At 39.2% G+C, this 22,765-nt stretch overlaps 1 protein-coding gene across 12 annotated transcripts in view; it reads right to left on the reverse strand.

Moving 5' to 3' along the window:
- The window catches only part of KMT2C (lysine methyltransferase 2C), a 188,101-nt gene that overhangs the window by 24,490 nt on the left and 140,846 nt on the right, over positions 1-22,765 (reverse strand). For 10 of the 12 annotated variants that reach the window (XM_085226991.1, XM_085226999.1, XM_085227002.1 and 7 more), the window contains 14 exons: positions 20,762-20,948; positions 15,983-16,087; positions 15,535-15,582; positions 14,197-14,334; positions 14,011-14,043; positions 13,808-13,927; positions 11,348-11,486; positions 10,898-11,112; positions 10,706-10,779; positions 7,952-8,134; positions 5,427-7,307; positions 4,172-4,497; positions 1,554-3,373; positions 385-496 (listed from right to left, as the gene is read on the reverse strand). In XM_085226991.1, the coding sequence (XP_085083117.1) occupies positions 385-496; positions 1,554-3,373; positions 4,172-4,497; positions 5,427-7,307; positions 7,952-8,134; positions 10,706-10,779; positions 10,898-11,112; positions 11,348-11,486; positions 13,808-13,927; positions 14,011-14,043; positions 14,197-14,334; positions 15,535-15,582; positions 15,983-16,087; positions 20,762-20,948 (5,381 nt within the window). The remainder of the gene's footprint in view (positions 1-384; positions 497-1,553; positions 3,374-4,171; positions 4,498-5,426; positions 7,308-7,951; positions 8,135-10,705; positions 10,780-10,897; positions 11,113-11,347; positions 11,487-13,807; positions 13,928-14,010; positions 14,044-14,196; positions 14,335-15,534; positions 15,583-15,982; positions 16,088-20,761; positions 20,949-22,765) is intronic. The other 2 variants (XM_085226998.1, XM_085226996.1) reach the window with 2 other exon arrangements.

Raw genomic sequence — 22,765 nt, forward strand, 5'->3', positions numbered from 1 at the left:
TAACTTTTAAAACTGGTGGGTATCTTAAGAAAGAGTCATTCTGCTCTCAGCTGGGAAACATTTTATTTTGAAAGGTGATAGAGCATGGATTTAGAGCAAAAAAAAAAAAACCCTATTTTCATTACATTGAGAAAGAGCAAGATAAACCAGTGAACATAAGCTACCCAACTAGTATCTGCACAGGTGGAAAACTCTGTTACTACAGTCACCCAGGTTAGGTTACAATAAAATTATGGAAGCTCTAATAAACAACTCAGGGTAGAGAATTATCTCACTGTGTTCAAACAGAGCTTACAAACACCTTTACTACGCCATGTTTTCTACACCTCTATGACTTCCCTTCACATTTAGCAGCCCTGAAGGTGGTATTCAAGCACTGCCTACCTGTTCATAACCATTGGTGGCATCCCCATGTTGCTCTGAGCCATGACTTTATTGATCCCCTTGAGGGCTACCATTTTTGCTTTCATTATAGGATCAGTAATTGCATCAAAGTCTAGAAAAGAAAGACAGTACAAATGAATTACATAATCAAACATTGCAAGTTATTAATTGGAACAGACTCATTTATATCTCGTTCATACATAAATCACCAGCAAAACAACTCAGCTGCATTACTATTTCAAATTACTTGTCCTCTTCATTTTGAATTTCATGGCTAATATGTTGTTTCATATACACCCCTAAGGAAAGCTAATCCAGCTGTAACTGCTCTTGTTTTCAGCCATAACAGACAAAGAAAAGCAGACTGGGTTGAGAAGGGCTCTAGAATAAATTTGGCCTATGAGCCAAGAGATTAATAAATTCTATTTATAGTTTAAAGAATCATGAAGAGCAGTTGTTCCTCAGTTCAATGGGCAAAACTGACACACACCACAATCTAACAAACCACTGTTATTATTGGTAGGACTACAGGGAGAAAAGCACGTGGCATATGCTACATTCAGCATCTGAAAAGATCCATAAGCATGTAAACCATGCTCTCTCCTGCCAACTCTCCTGTTAGTTGGCCCAGGAGAGCTGGACAAACAGGACTGACTGACAGTCCTCACAAGGGAATACAGAACTCTTGAGGTTGGAAGGGACCTTTGGAAGCCATCTAGGGTGGCTTGACTACATTCAGTGATCTCTTTGAGACAACCTGAATACTGAAAAAAAAAAAAAAAAAAAAGCAGTAAAAAAACCACGAGCAGAAAATTGGGATACTGGATATCAAAAGGTCAGCTATTGCATTTCACCATCTAATTGTTTACAAAGGGCACACTTACTCCATATCACACAGGAAGTTATAAGAGCTGGTGATGGATAAATTAGCATTAGCACGGTGTTACCCTGATCCTGGTAAACTCAATATGAGCTCCGCAAAGGTTCAGCACTTCACCTACATTTTCATTTTCCAGACTTCCATTATACCTCCCACTCGGGTTGTTTTTCTGTTATGCCATCTTCACACTCCAAATATCCACCCGCTTCATTCAGCACTATAAAATGTTTAACTATTTAATTCTGACTTTTTACATAACTGAGCAGAACACAGACAGATCACCACATACCAATATTAGGGAAAAATGGCTCTGAACGTTGGCGAATCATGGCTTGCATCTGCCGCTGCTGCTGCTGCTCCTGCCTTTCCTGATCCAACAGATCCTGCAGAAGAAGTGGCTGTTCCTCTAGCAGTAATGGTCTCTCTCGATTTTGTTGCTGAGCTAATGGCTGAGGGAGCATTATCTGTTGGGGACCGGATATGCCACTCGGGCCAGGACGGCTTGTTACAGCCACAGTTTGATTAGATGCCTGTCCTGTCCCAAAGTTATGATTAGCCGACTGACCCTGAATAAATCCTGGGTTTGGTGACCCTTGAGAAAAATTATGGTTTATTCGTGGAACCATGGTCAAATTGGAATTTAAAGTGTTTTCCAGGATCTGCCCACCAGGTGTCAGCAGTGTTTGAGGAATACCCGATGCATGGTTCAGTTGAGACGTTGGCAAAGACTGTGAGGGAGATGCTAGCGTCCTCGCCTCGGCGTTATCTGAGCTTTCATTAGCTAGCAAACTTGAGAGGACTGGTGTGGACCCAGAAATACTGCAGGAACTTACTGCTCCTTGAACAGGCACTGGAGCAGATCCCTGAGTGTCTGGACTAGGCACAGTTGTTTCTTGACTGGAAACAGCAGTAGTTTTGTCAGGGAATTCTAGGTTAGCGGGCTGCACAGGAGCCTTTTCTCCATCTTTTAACTCTGTTTCAGTAGCCTGTTGAGTACTTGTTGATTCTGCATTTCCATCATTTCTTTCATTTTTGTTCTTCTTTTCCTCATGAGTGTTTGGGGAAAGTATTTCTGTTTTAATTTCATTTTCTGTAGTAGATTTCTTTGGCGAAGACAGGGTCTCAGGATGAGCAACAGTTCTATCCCCTTGCTCCTCTTTTGTTTCTTCTGTCTTGCCCTGGATATCCAGCTTGACATCAATGGGGACACTAAGATCTAGTTCTTCATTAAACATTCCTTTCTTATCCCCCACATCAAGGTCTGGGTCTGTGTATGCAATTATATCAAATTCCCCAGATCTCAGAAGATCATCAAGGTGAGGATCATTCGTTTCCAAGTTATCTAAAGTATCCAGCTCATCTCCTTTTCCATCCTCTGTGTCTAGATTCAAATTTTCGAGATCTTCATCATCCAAATCTTTGACTTCAACCCCATCAAGGTCTTTCACATCCAAATCCTTCACAGCTGGATCATCAGGATCAAGCTTTTCTTCCAGACCATCACTTGACTGGTTGGGAATCTGCATATTTGCTGATTCATCACTCGGTGCAGATGTAGGCAAAGATGGTCCTGGGAAAGCATCAGCTACTGCTGGATTGTTTAGAGAACGTATTACAAGTGCGGATGGGTTGTCAGGGTTGATTTGATCCTGCTGGGGTTGTGACATATGCTCCAATCCTGCAGACATCTGCAACTGGTTAGGCATACCTTGAGAATTATGTCTCAGTGGTTCTGCCTGTCTTGGGCCTGGAAATTCCTGCCTGGGTATAAACCCTGCGTGTCGCTGATGCTGCACTGCTGGATCCATTATGTTTGGTGCAGAAGGATTAAAAGGCAGCCTTGGCCTCCCATCAGGAGCCCTGTGACGCAACTCGATAAATGCCTGACCCAAAATATTGTGCTGCTGAACCTGAATTCCCTGTGGAAGACAATGCTGAGAGATCCCCGATGCACTGTTTATTTGTGGATTGCTCACTGGCCGAGGCATATCAATAGACAGAGATCTTCTCAATTGTGGTGGAACTCCAGCACGTTGCATTGCCTGCTGAGGACTGAGAAAACGTTCCTGGCCTGATGGTGGACCATGGCCACCTCCTGGAAACCCAAATCTAAAATAAAGTATAAAAGATAAATTACCTCTTTTTTCAGGACAGCATAACCTGTCATACTTGACTGCAGAACTATTCACCAAAATGCTTTACACGATACATTCATTAAAATATTTAAATAAATATTTTGCTGATTATGCTTATATTTAAATGAGCTTTATGACTACAATAAAATAATTGCTTTAATTATGTTTAATAAACAACCTATTTTAAATTCCAGTCGTAATGGATAGAAAACTCTGTGATATTAAGATCTGAGCAAATGAACTACATATTAATTCAATGCAGTATGCTTAAAAAATAATGTGCAGATATACTGAAATAAATTCAAAATATTGAAAATATTTATTCCCAAGACTATAATATATGTCAATATTAGTATTCATTGTAAGAACGGCACAGACAAAAGTCAATATTGAATTATATATTCATTAGAAAGGCAAGCAGAAATATTACATTTATCTATTACTGAGAAAGCAGACCCTTCTTTTTTGAAAAGTTGCCCTACAACAATGGGTGACAGTATCATTCATTGTGATTTCCACAAGCACTGCAGTTTCTCCTTTTTTAATTTATGATAAATTCCCCATAAAATACAGTGCAGAGTAGTGCAAATGCACATCCTAATGTTACAGATACTTAAAGCTTATTATACATAACCTCAGTAAAATCACCAGCTACTGCAGACCATTCAGACGATTTTTCATCTCCAAAAAACCCAAGCCCTGTATCCAATGATTTCTGTAGATTTAGAACTACCACTTTAATAGCTTGGTTGTACAAGTCTGAAGACCTTACCTAAGACCATGAGGCCTCATCCCCATGGCGCTCATATCTCCTGGAAATTGGGGTCTACTGAACTGTCCATCACCAGGAAATGGCCCACGTTGATCCTTTGAGTACACCGTGAACCTTGGCCCACCTGGAGGCACAACAGAGGATCTAATATTCCCAGGATACGGAGGAGGAGGCCGGTTAAAAATCTGATTTAAGTTGTCTTGCTGCCAGTGCTGGAGAGGAGTTGCATGGGGAGGAGCTGCTGGATCCTGTAAGGTTTTTTCCTGACGAACTGCATTCTTCTTCTGCTGCTGTTGTTGTAGAATAATTTCACGTAATTTCTGTCGCTGATCAAAAAAAAAAAAAAACAAAAATCATTGTGCTGGACTTTGCAGATGACGTACTTTGAAGTGTTATAGTCTGCTGCTTTAAGCTTTTTGGATGAAAGAAATTCTTCAGTCATTACAGGGAAACATAATACTGCCATAATCATAGCAGAATTTAGGACTGGGATTGCACAGCGCGAGACGATGGTAACACAATTTTTATCTCCATATCTCTTGTAATTAGTGTGAAGCTACTTTGCCAACTAACAGAGAAGCAACAAATTCTTTATATTACTTTATTTACTATAGAATTTACTCTAACTTTGTGTGAGAAATATTGGCAATTTTTTCTGCTATATCTATTTCCTGTTGCCCCTTCCAAACAGAAGACCAAGCAGCCTCCCACAAGTTGAATGTAATTCTATGTCTCAGTAAGAGCTGCTTGCCAAACATTCATTGATAAAAGCCTGGAGCAACAGTTCCTGCAGAAGAGCAGTGACCAACAGCAGAAATAACCTCAGCATGTTTGCTAGCCATCTGAGAAGTTTGATGTCTAATCTAAGATGACTGCCCACACCCTCCTCAATCTGTGAACAAGTCACTGACGATCAGTTCTACAACTCCTCTATTATAGGATTAATTGCCTATATAGAATTAATTGTCCTTTCAAGGTGTTGCATTCTCATATTGTAGATAAAATCTTCAATGGCTTCGGCAATGGCTTCGCTTCTTTTTTGGATTTGTCCAAACTTCTTAAAAATTACCAGTGTTTTTATATTTCACATATGCATTATCCAGAGAACCGAATGAACATAAAAAGTGAACAGAGAATTCTACATTACACACCTGTGTTTAATGTCAAAAAAGCCAACCCTTCAAATATTTAACAAAAATGGGGGAAATACTACTTCTGAAAGTTGGAAGCTGTTAATATTAAGTATTAGTCTCACCTGTCGTAATTTCTCAGTGTCTGCCTGAGACATATTCATGGTATTCTGTGTATCCGTTACTCCTGTAGTGGGTGCTGGGCCAGGACCTTGTGAAACTTTGGGGAACTGCTGTCCTTGAGAACTCATTGGAGAATTTGCAGATACACTGAAGTTGCCCTCAGCTCCAGGCCGTGACTGTTCAGCAGCATCGTGGGCTAGTTGACCAGTTCCAAAAGATTCTGGCTGAGGTCTTGGAGTCATCGGTGCTTGATCATAAAGATCACGAGCTGGAGCAGAAGGACCATGGTTAAATGAATCTGTTATTGCAGGTCCTGCTGATCTGGGAGTTTGAGAACACGGGTCTGACGGCCTGACAAAAGTGCCCTGCAACCTGTTCTGTGATGTCTGGAGGAAAGGATCTCTATTTGGTATTAGACCTGGTCTTGTCATCGCAGATCTGTTAAAACTCTCCGGTATTCCTGGTCTTGGAGTTGCTGGTTGCTGAGAATAAGGATCGTTCAGAACTGGCCTTGGTGTTCCAGGAGGTTGAGCGTATGGATCAGAATGTCTCTGATTTGTTGGGGACTGAACAAACAAATCTGCTGGCTGTGCAGGTCTTGGTGTGGGCGGTTGCTGCATATACGGATCAACTGTGGCAGGCCGAGGAGTTCCTGGAGGTTGGGCATAAGGATCAGCAACTGGCCGAGGAGTACCTGGAGGCTGGGAATAAGGGTCCTGAGAAGCTGGCCTTGAAATGGGTCCAGACTGAGGGAAAGACTCACTCTGTTGCCGCACGATCCGGGGTGGATGGGCAAAAGATTCCTTTATTGCTGGATGGGGAGTAAGAGGAGGCTGGCTGTACGGATCGTTAGACTGATTATGGGAAAAGTTATCCACTGGCCTTGGTGTCAGTGCAGGCCTTTCATATGGATCAACAGCAACGCGCCTTGGTGTAGCTGGCATTGATGCATAGGGATCCTGTGGGGACTGAGGTGGGCGCATGGGAGTTTTAAAGTGACCAGGGCTCCCATCAACAGGGGTAGGAGTAGGAGTCAATGGTGGCCGCGCATATGCATCGGCAGAAGTTACTCTCTGTCTCTGAAATGTATCAGTTCTAGGAGCTGGCTTAGTGAACGGATCACTGCTTCCAGCTGCTAAAGGAACTTTCCCTGACTGATCCATAACCATAGGTGATCTTGGGACCCCCAATGGTTTGGAGAACTGATCTGAGGTCATAACAGGCCTGGGTGTGTCTGGTGGCTTTGCATAGGGATCGCTGCTACTTGGAGATGAAGAACATGAATCCCTGACTGGTGAAGGCCTGCTTCCTGATGGTTCAGTTACCTGAACAGGCCTGGATATAGATGACTGTGGTGCACAGGTATCCAACGGTGCAATACTACCTCTTCTAACAAAGTTCTGATTACTAGGTGCTGGTCTAGGTGTTCCTACCATTTTAGCATATGGATCCATTGGGGAAGGTGGTCTTGTGTTTGTGGAACCTGGAGAAAACATCTGTTGTGATGATGTTTGAGGAGTCTGAGACTGAGACAGTGAATCATGTACCGGGATTCGGGTTGGAGTAGGGGGTGGTGCTTGTGGTTTGAGGAACACATCATCTGATGATGCTGAAGTAGGTGTAGCAGGTAGCTGCTGCTTTGCAAATAGATCCTTATGGAATGTTTGCTGTGCAGGAGACATGCTGCCACTGCCAGCCTGAGGTGTTAGGGGGCTCTGGATCCCACTGCTGGGTGTGTCTGAGCCAGACTGGCTCAGAAGCTGTTGTGAACCAAACTGCTGCTGTTGCTGCTGCTGCTGCTGTTGCTGCTGCTCATTTTTCACTTGTTCAAGCTTCTGTGTGGCTTCTATTTTGGCTTGCTGCTTACTTTTTTGACGCATTTGCTGTTTAAAAATCATAAGGAAAAGGGTTATACTTTTACATAAATATATATATATATAAACGAAATCTTTGATGAGTAAAATGAATCAGGAATTAAAACTTCTGAATACACTAAAGATCAATTATGAATAACCGTAAATTGTAAATGCAAGAGAGCAGAGAGCATAGCTATTTGTTAAGTTCAAATATCTTGACAAGTACCTTGATTGCCTGGGAAGAAAATTTCCCAGATTGCCTAAAGAGCAGCACGGCTTTCCAACCTTATACTACGAAGATGAGTACCAACAGATGCAGCACTGATGGAGGTAAATGGGTTCCAGGAGACAAGCAGCCTAACTAGAAGCAGCAAGCTGCACAAGGTTACTGCTATACAGGGTATATAAAAACAAACCACTGCACCAGCTAGCCATACGAAGGAAGAATAACCTATTTCCACAGTAGGTTAAGATTTAAGAGTCAAAGCTTTCCAACAAAATTTTCCAGCATTTACAAGCAGCTTCCCTTCTGATAACACCAATTTTCTTCCACAACACCTGAATTTATACTTTCTACAAAGAAAGATTGAAATTGATTTTATTAAAACAAGATTCCAACAATGCAATAAAAGCAGGAAGAAAAATGACAAAAAGCCCTAAATGCAACACACCTGTCTAAATTTCCACTCCTGTTCATGTTCTGATTCCCTCTGTTTTAATGGATCTTTAAAGAGGTCGGAGTCAATACGTGAGCTGGGATCAATGCTATCCTGTTGCTGTTGCCTTTTCATGGAGTCATTTGACATCTGTACTTTATTGATGCGCAAAGCAGCTCTATTATCTCTGGCTTTTTGCTGAAAAAAGAGAAAAAGGACATGTGGTTAGTCTCATTTTCTTTTGCTAGGTGTGAAAACAGCATCTGTTATGCCTACAAAACCTAAAATGAAATTAGTTGTACAACTTTTTTTTGTTTGTTTTTTAAATACACACATGCTTGTGAAAACTACATTATTGTTATTATTATTACATTATTATTATTACAACAAACTCCAAACTGAAAATACTTCATTATCTTTAGAAATCTTACATTTAAACTAACACACAAAGAGAGAACTAAGGAGTTATCAGCAGTAGACGTTTTCTATGAGTCTCTGTTCAGGTACTGCGCTGTGCCAAAAAAGCATGAATCTCACCAATACACTTTTCAAATTGCACACTGTGGTGGTCTGAAACCCGAAGATGTGAGTACAGCAGATGATGTTTGGATCAATAAAGACCAATAACGTGAAGAACTTCAATGACAAGAAAAATACAGTCTACTCCATTAAACAGACTCTATAGATCTCAATCTCTGTTAAGTCAGTAGTATAAACATAGGATATGGGCTTGTGCATCAGGAAAAATTGGATGAAAGAACAGCAATTCCTCTTCAATGAGGCATTTCACAGCTATCCTGACACTTTAAAACATCTAATGGAAATTTCAAAGGGTCTGTTTTACCGCCAATCTAGGATGTGACTCCTTTGCTGAATCAAATCCTCTTATCTTTTCTACCTTTTTACCTTTTTTTTTTTTTTTTTTGCAGTTTTCGAGTGGTGACTGTCTGGTAGAAAAAGCTTAAACTCTTCCCTCCAACAAGAAACGAGATGCAGTAACACAGATGAGAGCAACAGTGCAGCAGTAATATTCGTGTCATTTCCTCTCTAAGTGTTAAGATTATGCAAGTAAGGAAAGTAAAAAGCCTACAGTGAAAATGTAACCACACATTTCTTAGTTTTATTTCTAAGGTAGCTTTCACTCCTTCTCAGCTGAAAGTTCCTCAGTTCAAGGCACTCAAGCAGCTTCTTGTGTGCACAATGCTACGTACACCAGAAACAGCTGCAATGTAAGAGTGCATGAACTGTAACATCTGTGAGAAAACAACTACTTTCTACTACGCAAACACTCATGCACATGTCTGTGCAACTGAGTGTTCCCATTCTGCAGATAGAGAGGAAATAATTTTTGCATCTATTTCTTGGGTATCCACTAGGAGAATAGGACTGTATTTTTCCAGAGCAATGAAGAAGGAGCATTCAGTAATAGCAATAATAGTAAATTGATAAATGCCTGGATAAAAGCCTACCCTTTTATGTCAATAGCTTCTTGTAAATACTATATGGAAGGGATTTTCAAGATTAAATACATGAAATGTAAGTAGAAAAGTCCAAAGTTGCTGAAGTTACAGGTCTGAATAAAAAATAAAATAAAGACAATAACTAAATGATACAGACAGAGAAGGATTGTTCCAAGGGTTTCAGAAAGACCAAGACCCTTGGTCTGGGTATGCATTTCTCACACTGATTTTGGAGTAATAACTCATCCCCTAAAAGTTGTCAGCAAGTTTATTTTTATTTGTTTTTTAATTTGGACTGGAAGACATCATGTTGGTATTGCTAATCTGTGCGCCATCAACGTACAAACATACATGGGGATCAGATTTGTTTATTAACAAGACCATGTTGGAATAACATTGGGCCTGGGGAAAGAAAAAGTCTGAAAATAATCCTGCAAAATCCACAGAAATTTACACAGTGAAAATGAGAACAATCATCCAGTTGCTGTTGTGATGAAAGAAAGAAAAGAACCAGGACAGGATGAAGATTAACAGCATATTAAAGGAAAGCACATTCACCAACAACAGTTCTCTAGGTCAAGAACAATGAAACTAATACAGGTTCTGAGGTTTAGATGAAAAGAGGCTTTAACAACAGGTGTCTATAATAGAGTACAAGGGTCACCAATTCAGTGGCAGTTCTACAGAATCAGGAATCAGCATTCATGTACTCCAGGCAGCTGCTTCAAGTATCTGAGATTGCTTGGCCCAAACGTGAAGAAAGTGAATGGTTCTGGTGAGAACAGAGTTGCTTGTACTCTCCACAACATCGAAGGTATCAAAAGAGTTTCCATTCCAGACATAAGAAAGGGGAACAGTAAGGCAAGAGCAGAGGAATAAAAGAAAATGAGCCAAGTAGAGATATGAAGCACTGCTACCTCTGGAATTGGTAGTTCAACATGTGAACGACTTCAGCAACTCAAATGGGGCCAAAATGAAAACATAATGAGAGAGGAAGATAAAAGAGAGGAAGGTCACATAATAATTTTTTATTATCCTTATGAAGAAACTGGTGAGGTCCTATGCAGAAGGATACAAGGCATGTAAGGCCTGAGGCATGAATCAAATGCAGCAAAGAGGCAGTGAGAACAAATATTCTCATCTCATTTAACGCCTTTATCTTGTACAGTACTACTGTAGTTTATTTCAAGGCTGAAAGGTAAGTGAACTTCCAGTAACCCTAAACTAATTTAAAAAAACAAATGAAAATCCCAAAAATGAAATACATTTTTGCTGAAAGCATGCAAATGAAGGAGGTGATTTTTCTTACCACATACGGAGCTCTCTCCTGTGAGCTTGCTTTCCTCCACAATTTAGCAATCTGCTTCACTCTTGTAGCCCAGTCTGCAATAATAAAAAAAAAAAGTGTTAGTATGAAAGGCACTAATAAGTTTATTTCATATTATTTCAAATAAAGATGTATAAATTCCCACATACTATTTAACTTTGCTAATTCACTCACCTGGGAATTCTTCCTTTAGATTAGGGAAGTTAATATTTGTATAGAGAACAGGTGCTACTGTCGCCATTTCACCCAATGCTTCTTCTTTTTCCCACTTAAGAGTGCTTCTTTGAGCATTGGACATTGTATCACCTTCACCTTCCAAAGGTGGAGCAGATGGTGCCCATGAGCTGTTTGGATCACTTACCATTGGATTGTACGCTGGATTCTTATCCCTGACAAATCAAAAAGGAGTTTTATTTTGTAAATAGATTTCTCTCAATATATAAAAACAATTAGCACAGTACTTATTCTGCTTGCTATCTTATTACCCAGCAGACTGCAAGAACACAGTTTTTATAGTAGCTCTCAATAACCAATTAGTTAAACACTAACAGTATCACAGTACTAATATCATCCAGGTGATAAATGCTAAGCAGTGGCTGTTTTTGACTTCCAATTTTAACGTACCTGGTATCAGTATATGGTTGTTGTGTTATGGGAGAGAAAGTGCCCAGGCCACCTCCAGGAGTCAGAGCTGTATGAGGGAGATGAGGGTTAGGGCCAATCAGACCATTCATAAGTGGCACTCTTGGAAACACACTCTCTCCTAGAATGAGAATTTTAAATTATTATTTTAAAGTGTGAATACTTCTTAAAGTAGAGGGCAAAATGTTTAGTGAAGAAGGCATGTCTCATCTAATGAAAAACTAATTGCTTTCAAGTCCTGTAGAATCACTAAATCACTAAGATAGGAAAGGACCGACAAGATCATCCAGTCCAACCGTCCACCCATCACCAATAGTTTTCACTAAACCATATCCCTTAACACAACCTCTAAACATTCCTTTAACACCTCCAGGGTCAGTGACTTCACCACCTCCCTAGGCAGCCCATTCCAGTACTGACCTTACAGTTTTGGAAAGGTATTGAAATCAATTTACATTGGTTCGCTGTAAGGTTGTGTTCTTTTCTACCAGATCACATCCCTGTACAGATCTATTTCTGTCTGAAAAATTAAGGCTTTTTTTAAAATGGGATTTCCAAAGCTATTCACTAGCCTGCACTGCAGTGTCATATCACACTTCATATTGATGTATACTCCTAAAGGCTAGCGGTCTGTACTTTTGTTGTTATACCCAGATACAGTGCCTGCAACAAAGAAGAGAAAAATCCATGCTGCTGCCAAGCATCACACATGGACCAAGTTGCTTTCAGTCTTTACAGAGTTACGATTAACCACTTGAATTAAGCACTTCCTCTTCTGAGACAGCAGCATACCAAAGTAAGCTTCATTATCTATTAACTCTGGAATTTGTAACTGATGAAAAGATACACCTAGTCAAACGAACATCATCACTGTAATTAAATGTCCAGCCTAGCGATATGAGGGCAGAATATTTTATTTATTTGATTAAAATATTAAGCAAACGTGGCATGAGCAGATTTATTCCAGCAGATGGTCTTTGCAGATGTTCCTACACAGAATTAACACTGACCTGTGAGTCCCTGTCACTTAAATGCAATCAGAACTGTGTTCTGAATATTTTCCTAAAAGCACAAAAGCAACTCAGAAATCAATATGTTCACAGAGTAACAGTGAAACATTCTCCCAGGCCGAAGGTCATTATCTTCTTATTTACAGGTGACATAAATTACACAGGAAAGTTTTTAGTTGGGATGAAAGTAATTCATCAGACAGCATTTAAGAGAATGTGCTATATCATAGCATGCTGTAACTGTGAAGACCTGGCAAGCAAGGAGGAGCCAGGCCTCTAATTCATGCAGGATGCTGATAAGTCTTGATGAGAACAGAGTCTTAATTTTATTTGAAATTGCTGAGACTTGACACAAGCTTTCCCATTACTGAAGCATTTATCTCATAGAAACATGTGGATCATTACACAGCAACTGAACAAGTTATAAATCTGAAACTTCGTAACTGTGGCAATTGCCATAGGGAGAGCGTTAAACAATCCTACAGAGTTCAAATGCTGAAGTTATCTCCAAGTAGCCAAACAACTAGGAAATTGGTACTGATACCTACATTATCTTTTGCTTTAGATCACCTCATTATTTGCTTTAAACTGTCTCCTTTCCAATAATTTTTGTGGAAATTTTTATGGAAATACAACCAACTAGGAAACCAATCATTTTTCTTCTTATTTTTTCTTAATTTGCAGGTGAAATCAATTTGCATACCACTTTTTGTAGTACCAGTATTGCAGAATGGGCACTCTTTACTTGAGCTCAAGGAAAACCCACTAATGGTGATGTCTGATGAGAAAAGAGAGCATCTAATTATGCTCAGACATACTACTAAAAACCTGCTCTACTGGTAACAACAACAAGTCAAATTAGTCTGCCTCATGCTTTCAATATAAAAGTAGCAATATGCTTTATCAATTCATAATAATCTTAATAGTAAGAAAGAGGATAAATGATACATTTCAAAACTTCTTAGCCTCCTCTTTATTATTTGGATAGGAATAGTTAGCATGCTAAACTGAATTCTTAAGCAAAATTAAGACTCCCTAAACGAAATTAAGAATTAGCAAATCACTGTCACACAGACTTTCTTATTACCCTTGAGGAGGTACTCAAAGGTAATGAAAGAGCAAATGCAGAAGAGAACACATGCTTTATTGCAGACAATTTCAAGAATATGAAAGTGCCAGCTTAAATAAAAGCTCCAACACATCACACAAATCTAAAATAACTGTCCCTTTACATTAGCAACATTTACCTGTACATGAATCACATGCTGCCTTCCAAGCAGTTTTAGAAAAATATTCCATAAATTATCAACATCAGCTGCCATGAGTTAAGAATAGCAGGAAGTAAGGCATGCCCTACTTTCATGTCAGTATTTAACAGATGCACAACTCTCCTGACTAAGCTGCTGTTTTTAGAAGTAACAAATGAACATACCCTGACTGTGCAAAGACATAAGCTGTGGTGGAGGTGGAGGCTGTGGCAAAGGAGCTGTCTGTGTGGTTGCTGGACTTAGAACAGCTGTGAACAGATCTTCAACATCTTTTCCTCCCAGCTCTGCAAAAACACTGTGCATGAGTTGGCTGGCATTGCTTATAAACTGCATCTTGTAGAAGACAACACAGATTTAGAGTACATACCTGGGATTTTGTACAATTTGCCAAGAATAGCACCTGTGCAAATTAAAAATATGGGATAAGTAATCATAAAACAATGCAATAAAATTAATTCTGCAAGCAAGAAGGTAGCAATATGTAGGTAGCAATGTGAATTCAACAACAGAAAACTTTTTCCAGAAGACTAGATCAAGAACAACAAAAAATTACCATCTGTGACCATTTTGTCTAGTTCTGGACTGAGGATTCCATCCAATTGTTCTTCACTCAGTGGCCGTGAAGTTGGGTTGACATTTGGCTGAGGCAGAGAAGAAGGATCATCAGAGATGGGTCCAATATCCAATCCAGCTAAGGAGGAAAGAATATAAAGTTAGACATGAATACCAAAATCTACTGATACAGAATAAAAGGCATAAAACATCTTTTCCCTAGATGTGAGCTATCAACTAAATGGAGACTTCCTTTAAACTTGAAAGGAAAGGAAAAAGAAAATATTCATTAGAGAAAAGTAAACAAATACCCCCAGCTATACACTTCCAGTTTACTGTATTGTTTGAGGAATGTTGATTGAACGGAATGCAACTGGAAGAATGGGAAAATTTTGTTGAAATAAGACAACTGAGTTCAGGTACAGCATCTTCTGAAGCATATAGTTCTCAGTAAAAACTTCATTGTAATTATTACTTATATTAATACTTATTAATATAAGTATTCTAAAAACAATCACGCTAGCAGTCAATATGCTTTATTGTGTACCTCCAGCTTCACTCCCAAACATTCTTATATATTACATTAAATTATCTACTGAAGTGTTCTTGAAGTGTGCTCAGTGTCAAACTCCTCACAGTAGTTTCCATTTCAAGAATAACTACTGAATATTGTATGTTACAACTAGTGATTTGTTGATCCTGACAAAACATAACTTCCTGTATAAATTTCATAGCATCCTTTACATGCCAATATAACTCTCAAAAGAGAAACATCTTTGAAAATAAAACTATACACTTCAGTATTTAAAATATATTTCTGTGTTAAACACCAAATAAAAATAAATTTTAAATAATGAAACATGCCATTCTACTTATTGTCAAATTGTGTATTACATAAACCGATGAACCATCATCTAGTAGAAAAAAAGATATCCAGTGGAAAAAAGATATCAATCTGACTACTTTATTCATGCTTTAATATATTCACATTGTTAAAATGCTTGTAATTTACTAAAGATACCACTACGATAAAAACAATACACTACTACTGTAAGTAATATACAGCGACAGCAAGAAAACACATGGCTTTGTATCATGAAAAACAAAACCTCAGGAAGGTTTCCAAATACTGGCAGCAAAATTTTATGCAGTACTTTACTAAATGCAGCGTGCAGAGGTCACATTAGACTCAAACAATACAGAAAGAGTGGAAAATAGAAGCATGAATTAGTGACACAGTAAAGGAATGCTAGTTTCTACACATGCAGTTCTTTCAGCTAAAACCACTAGGAAAGGTGACTACTTCTAACCATGGATCATCCATTGTTTAGTTTCTTACCAAATGGGGAGGGTGAGTTCTCAACCTGGAAAGTGCATAAATCAAGACCTACAGGACCCAAACCAGATAAAATGGATGATTATAACATGAAAACAAAACAAAACAAAAGTAAAGAAAAAGCTTCATGCTGAAAAAGCTACGCAGGTATGACAGACAACAGCAGCTACTTTTTATTCTCTCTTAAGCAGCAAAGCAAAGAGACAGGTAAAACAAAATGTTGAAGAGGCTGTATGGTTTTTTTGTTGGCTTTTCTGTTTTCAGGTTTGGTTTTGTTTTTTTTTTTTTTGGTGGAGGCCAACAAAATAATCTCAAACCAAGGTGTTTTTAAAATATGAAAACTGTATCTGAAATAACCTGGAGCATAACCCATAGGTATAAAACAACCACGTCTATAATGTAGAGAAGAAAAAGAAAGCAAATACCAGAGAGACCTCATAAACCTACATACCTGAATGATCTCCAGACTTTACCAAATCATCAGAAAGGATTCCAAGAATATCATCATCGGTATTTAAGACTTCAGAAAGATCAGCTAAGGGGTCATCGGTGCTCCCTGTAAGAGAAACAAAATAAAATCAACCAATTGTGGCAATTTCATGTTTAAATGTGACTCTGGTGATAAATGATAGCTTGAGCTCTAAATTCAAATACAGATTTAGCAAGTTAAAAGGGCCCTTCTAGTGTGCCATGCTCTGCAGGTTGCTCTGAAGTGAGAAACAAGTCTCACTTGTTTGTACTGCAGCCGTGTCCAGAAGCCTAAATTCTTCAGTATTTCTGAGTATAGTAAAATCGATAATGTGAATCAGTCATGTGGAAGGGAGAGTGGATGGACTTAAGGGAAAAAAAGCACCACAGGATCAAATGAGAACTCAGTATTTAAGATACAAAAGCCTATGAAGGCAAAGGGCCAAAAAAAGTGTTTTGTAAAGGAGACAGCTAGCAGCAACAGAACGCAGATCATAGAATCATAGAATGGCCTGGGTTGAAAAGGACCAGAATGCTCATCTACTTTCACCCCCTCTGCTGTGTGCAGGATTACCAACCACCAGACCAGGCTGCCCAGAGCCACATCCAGCCTGGCCTTGAATGCCTCCAGGGATGGGGCATCCACAACCTCCTTGGACAACCTGTTCCAGTGCGTCACCACCCTCTGTGTGAAAAACTTCCTCCTAATATCCAACCTAAACCTCCCATCTCAATTTAAAACCATTCCTCCTTGTCCTATCACTATCAATCCATGTAAGCAGCCATTCCCTCTCCTGTTCATACACTCCTTTCAAGTACTGGAAGGCCACAATGAGGTCTCCCTGGAGTCTTCTCTTCTTCAAGCTAAACAAGCCCAGTTCCCTCAACCTTTCCTCATAGGAGAGGTGCTCCTGCCCTCTGATCATCTTAGTGCCCTCCTCTGGACCTGCTCCAAGAGCTCAGCATCTTTCTTGTACTGGGGTCCCCAGGCCCGGACACAGTACTCCAGATGGGGCCTCAAGAGAGCTGAGTAGAGGAGGACGATCACCTCCCTGTCCCTGCTGACCAACCCTTTTTTAGTGCAGCCCAGAACTCAGTTGGCCTTCCAGGCTGGAAGTACACACTGCTGGCTCATGTCCAGCTTCTCCTTCACCAGGACCTGCAATTCCTTCTCCACATGGCTGCTGTGTTTGGTTCAACTTCATCACGCAGGCTGGTATCTAACACCAAGTACACACAGTTAATATCTTCACTTGGCTGGCAGGCAAAGGACTGACTTCATCTGTCTTTTAACTGAATTCCTGTCTGAAGACAAATAAATACTAAAGAGAAAAAAGCCTTCACGAAGGAAGCACCAAGACAGTATCAGTAGCCTTCAGTTCTTCTGCAGTATTGGATGCTATGGTGTTTTTCTCCACAGCTTGAAAACCGTTCCTAATAATTCAACTTCTAATTTGAATATAAATACACTGAGTAAGTAGCCAGAAAGGACTAAGGTGAAAAAATGTAACTGAAGTGTTTACCATCCATTGTTACAAACTGACTGAATAAATTCAGGCTTTAAGTTAAAAGGCTTCTAACTATTAAGGCAATCAGATTCTGTAATGGCCTTCCAATGAGTTTAGTAGGTTGTAAAAAAGCTAACTGCTATCACAATGGAGCTGGTTAAGACTATAAAAATAGTGAGGGTCAGTGAAAGAGGACGCTAGGCTCCATGATCCATAAGTTTCATACTATACATATCATCTAAAACATTTTTTTTTTCTTTTGCCAGTTTTAATTCAGCGAGTGCTAATTATCTTGGAAATAACTAAATCCCTTTAGTCAGCTGCTTCAGATCACAATCAATAGCTGGTTGACATCTGGTGCCAAATAAATAGCTCAATACTGCTCATTAATTTGACTCTTCAGAATTGAGATGTAAGCTAAGACAAGGCTAAAAGGAGAATAAGTTGCTTGTAATGCAGGATCTCTAACAGAGCACTGTGCTACTGCTAATCTCATGATGCTGACTCCTCTTATATATTTACTTTAAATGTTAAAGAATAAAAATGCCTCTCCCAAGGCTGAACCCACCCTAACGTGTTTAATCAAATGCTATCTACTTAGTTACAAAATATCCCAGCAGCACTAGAATCAGTTGTGCAGACCCCTCTCTTTTTGTCCAGGAAGAATTCCCTTAGCATTCCTTCTTATTTGCAGAACCTTCACAGAATAGATCTTGCCAAGAGATATTTTATATTTTTAATGAGACACAGCCAGGTAAAGAATCCCAAGAGTGACACAGGGAGTCCCCAGAGCACTCAGATCATCATCTGCATCTTTACCAATGAGCCAGGCACTCTGGAGATCTGGTGCTCCCAGCAAGTAAGCCTTTGCACTCTGCTCCAGTGCTCTCTTTTAAAAGAATTTAAGGCTTGGGACCATGTAAAATACACCACATTGGTGTGCCATTCGTGTTACGGGAGAGATGAGTCTTATAACTGAAGATTCAAATTGCAGCCTCTTTACCAGACAAAAATCTGAGCTTCAAACACAGTAACCAGTAATTAGTAAAGCAGTGAAGAAAAGACTCCACAAACACTCTTCTGGCTGGCTCTGCCAACTGCCATGACTACTGGCCAAAGCTTTGGCTACCCTTAATGAAGCTCTAAGAATAAATAGTCACAGAATGAAATACACTGTAAATTCATTAGGAAGCTGAACACATCACTGTTAACTCCCTAGCAGCCATGTATACATGCTGAAAAGCAAAGCAGATCCAGTAACTTCTTCAGATGCTTGAGAGCTCTTTGGAAGATGAACTTTATCTAACCCTTATCTCTGGATTCAATCAATTAGAGTTTCCCAGAGAAGAACAGCTTCCTTGTGGGAAAGATCTATCCAGTTAAGCATGGACTCTCACCGAGTTAGCAATCATTGTGACAAAAAGCACTGCAGGAAAATAACACAGCAACAACATGCTCCTACCACCTCCTGGTGCAGTGAACAAAGCAGGTCTGTGTCAAACTGATGAAAATAGCACAGGTGCTCTTTTACTGTTCTCACCACCAGCTCCTCTGCAATGCTAGCCAGAAGGGACAACGTGACTGTTGCTAGCTCAATAATTAGCAAATTTACGAGGGTCTCCATCACTCTAATTGCATCTGGCTCTTCCAGACACGTGGATCTTGTTGTGGAAATGACTGTCTTCCACATAGTCACAGCAGAAGAGTTACGAAAAATTGCACTGGAGCCGATCAAAATTGGCAGATGACTTCACCCGCTGGCTCTCCAACTGCAACAAACAGCTTTGTCTGGACACAGTTTTGGCCTGAAATCCTAACGCTGGAGATACCATTGCTGAGAACGTTCCTATGGCCAGAAAATACTGTCCTTTGAGCCTCTCATATACAATGGGAAAGACAGTAGGTTATCCACTTTGGTGGTTGCCAGTAATTTATTTATTTTCTAATAACCACATCCTTGTAATTTATTTCTATATAAAAATAAGATGAATTTATGAAGTTTTACAACTTTGTTTATTCAAAGAACACGTTTTAAAAAATTCTCCCTTTTTAATCTCCTTTTTGTTGGAAAAACAGAACATTACATAAGCATCAAGTTTGTACAATTCTAACTCTTCATACTATCATACTACATGAACATTAATGACTTTAATCATGCAGTTTGATATGCAGACAAAGACCTTTGAATCTGTGCTTCTTCAAAGAATGCCGAGGTGAAAAAATGTAAATACATTTTCTTGCAGAGTTGGAACCAATGAAATACAGGCTTTGAAATACTTCTTTTTCAGTGGTTTCCCCTTAAGGAGAATTTAACCTTTGTATTCTCTATTACTCACAATTTCCAGTGTATAACAACCAATGCTTAATTATAATATAGCCTTTTGCTTTTCATTTAGCAGGCTTTCGCTATGTAACAATCACAGATAAATGATCTCTCTGCAAAACACTGCTGGGTGTTGGAAACTTTAGATGGAAAAAGATATGAGGATAAACTGAAACAAGTGTGACAAATTAACCCACGTAAAGAAGAACCAGTAACAGTTAAAAAAAATACAGAATGGTAAGACACCTCTAGCACAGAGCATATACTAAAAGCCATCGAGAAAAAAAAGTATGTGGAGAAAACAGTAAAGTTTTTAATTGTTCCTTTCCATGACACTGTCCTTTCAGCAGTACTTATAACCCTCTGGCTCTCTGCAGATCTCTCAATAACATCTCCAGCAAAGTTTTGCAAGAGAAAGCAAAACCAAAAGATTGGCCAGGGGCTATAAACTGTACCTTGAAAGGGTTTTCATGTTCAGAAAGGACAGGAGGAAGAGAGGAGACTGGCAGCCTAAAAGAATCTAAAACCTTAAATAAGACAAAAGGTGGATGATGCTTACCTGACTAATCATCAGTACACTTCTAGAAATGTTTTTTTTAATTAGAGTATTCTTGTATTCTCTTATAATGCATTTGTACATTTATTCCTGGATGGAATTCATTTTCATGAATTTTACAGATGTGAATGTTACTGTCAAACACTTTCAGATTTGTATCAAGATCAAGTTCTGATTATTCCATCCACTGCTCCTTTTGAAACAAGCAACGTGCTGGAGCTGGGTATAACTCATTATAAATGTTACTTTGCAAGGACAGTTAACATACAGAATGCTGAAAAAGATGACAGTTGCACTTAGAAAGAAAATCACGGACGAATTTGAGCTGTAACAAAAACAAATTAGCAGGTTATCACTAACTTCAGCTTTGTATACCTTGAGGTCCCAATTTCGCCTGAGCTGGAGTGGAGGTTGAGCTAAGAAGAGGGTCAGATGAAGGATCCAGGAAACTGGTGGCCAAATTTGCTTTACATGAGAGTGGAAGTGATTCTTCAGGTAAATTATCAAGGCTCATCTTGTTTTGTCTACTAGTATCTAGTAGGTCTTTGCCAAAGAAAGCTTCCTGCAAGGAGGACAAAATGATTCAAAACACTGTATCTACTGAAAAAGTTAGACAAACAGCAAAGTTAAAATGAAAACATCAATGATTTTGATCTAAGTTCCACACTCCATCCTGTATGGCAGTCCTTTTTCCAGGCTATGAGGTGTGGATACGCTGCTTACCACTTACCTAAAGTAGTCACATAACTACCTCAATTTCACACCTTAAATTATACAGCAAAACTTCTAAGCCTTCTTACATTTGCATGGCACAGACACTGTAACAATACAGTGTTATTACAAACATACAAAAATGTATGCAGCAATACATAATGAATCTCAAAAAGGCTTTCAGCACTTGGAGTATTTCTTCTGGCAGAAAAATGACAGCTGAAGAATACTACTGAACAACTTGATCATGACCAAACAAAATGTTCATGACAAACATACACCAGAACAGTGAAAAGCTGGATTTCAACTAATACAAAATCATCCAACCAGAGATGAAGGAACAAAACACTGAATGTTGTTAAACATATATTTCGTTTGAAATACTGTGCAACAGCTACCACTCACCTAAACCTGAGTACACGGGTAATCTGACAATAATCAGCCTAGTAAATTTTCAAGTCAATTTTTACATAACAACTTCTCCTGTTTTCGTGCAGTCTTTAAAATCTTGATTTAGGACACAACGGCTAGAATTAAAGCCATAGACTCATTTTTAGTATCGATTTTTTCCCACAAGTGAAAAAAGAAACAAATATTTATTCTGAATAAATGGTGCATTAAGTATAAAATATGAGTTCTTATTGATAGCAAGGAAATGTTGCTGAAGTACTTTCTTTCCAGCTCACTTCCAGCTTATGAAAAACAAATTATTTTTACAGAGACTGTGCTGCCTCCTGCCAGTTCTTTCCTTTCAAACTTGATTTAGTTTGAAGTTTGGTAAATATCTAGAAGCCAATAAGGATTTCACTAAAAAGGTGGCTGAGAAGAACAAGCCATATAATGTTCTCAGTGGAAGATATAAAGCAATTTGTTTATAAACCAGTTGAGGGCAGCTAAGTTGGTCAATTGACATTAACATCTCAGTATTTATCCACACTCATAAGGATCAACAAATATTACGACTTACCTCTGGGGATATCACATTAGAAACGGGTGGGTAAAAGAGTGGGGATCGTTGTGGGGGCGAGATGCAGAGCACATGAAAACACAAATCTATAGATAGATTTCCCCTATAAAATCAGGTTCTATAATATGTCAGAAAAAGTACTATCTAGAGTAAATGTCATGATCAGACTAAGATATCTGACATAGATGAGTGCAGTACATGAGAAGACAAGCTGAAAATGCCTTGTGTCAGCTTAGAGAGAAAATAAAAGTGGTTTTTTTTTTTCTGTCTCAGAACAAACAGAAGCCTATGCAATGAGAAATGACACCAGAGATGATTTAACATCATACACTGCTTTCTTGACAAACATATAAACATTCCTAATAGAAAACCCAAGTCACACAATCAGAATCAGGGAATGGCCTCAAGGATCATCAAATTCCAACCCCCCTGCAGGGCCACCAAGCTCCCAGTTTAATACTAGACCAGGCTGCCCAGGGCCCCATCCAATCTGGCCTTGAACACCTCTAGGGATGGGGCATCCACAGCCTCTCTGCACAGCCTGTGACAGTGCTTCATCACTCTCATAGTAAAGAACTTTCCCCTGACATCCAACCTAAATCTTTCCTCCTTCAACTTAAAATCATTTCCCCTTATCCTGCTGTTATCTACCCTTCCAAAGTGTTGACTCTCCTCCTGTTTATAGGATCCCTTCAGATACT

This window comes from Meleagris gallopavo, chromosome 6, assembly GCF_905368555.1.
Source record: "Meleagris gallopavo chromosome 6, MGAL_WU_HG_1.1, whole genome shotgun sequence".
In the NCBI taxonomy this organism is placed as follows: domain Eukaryota; kingdom Metazoa; phylum Chordata; class Aves; order Galliformes; family Phasianidae; genus Meleagris; species Meleagris gallopavo.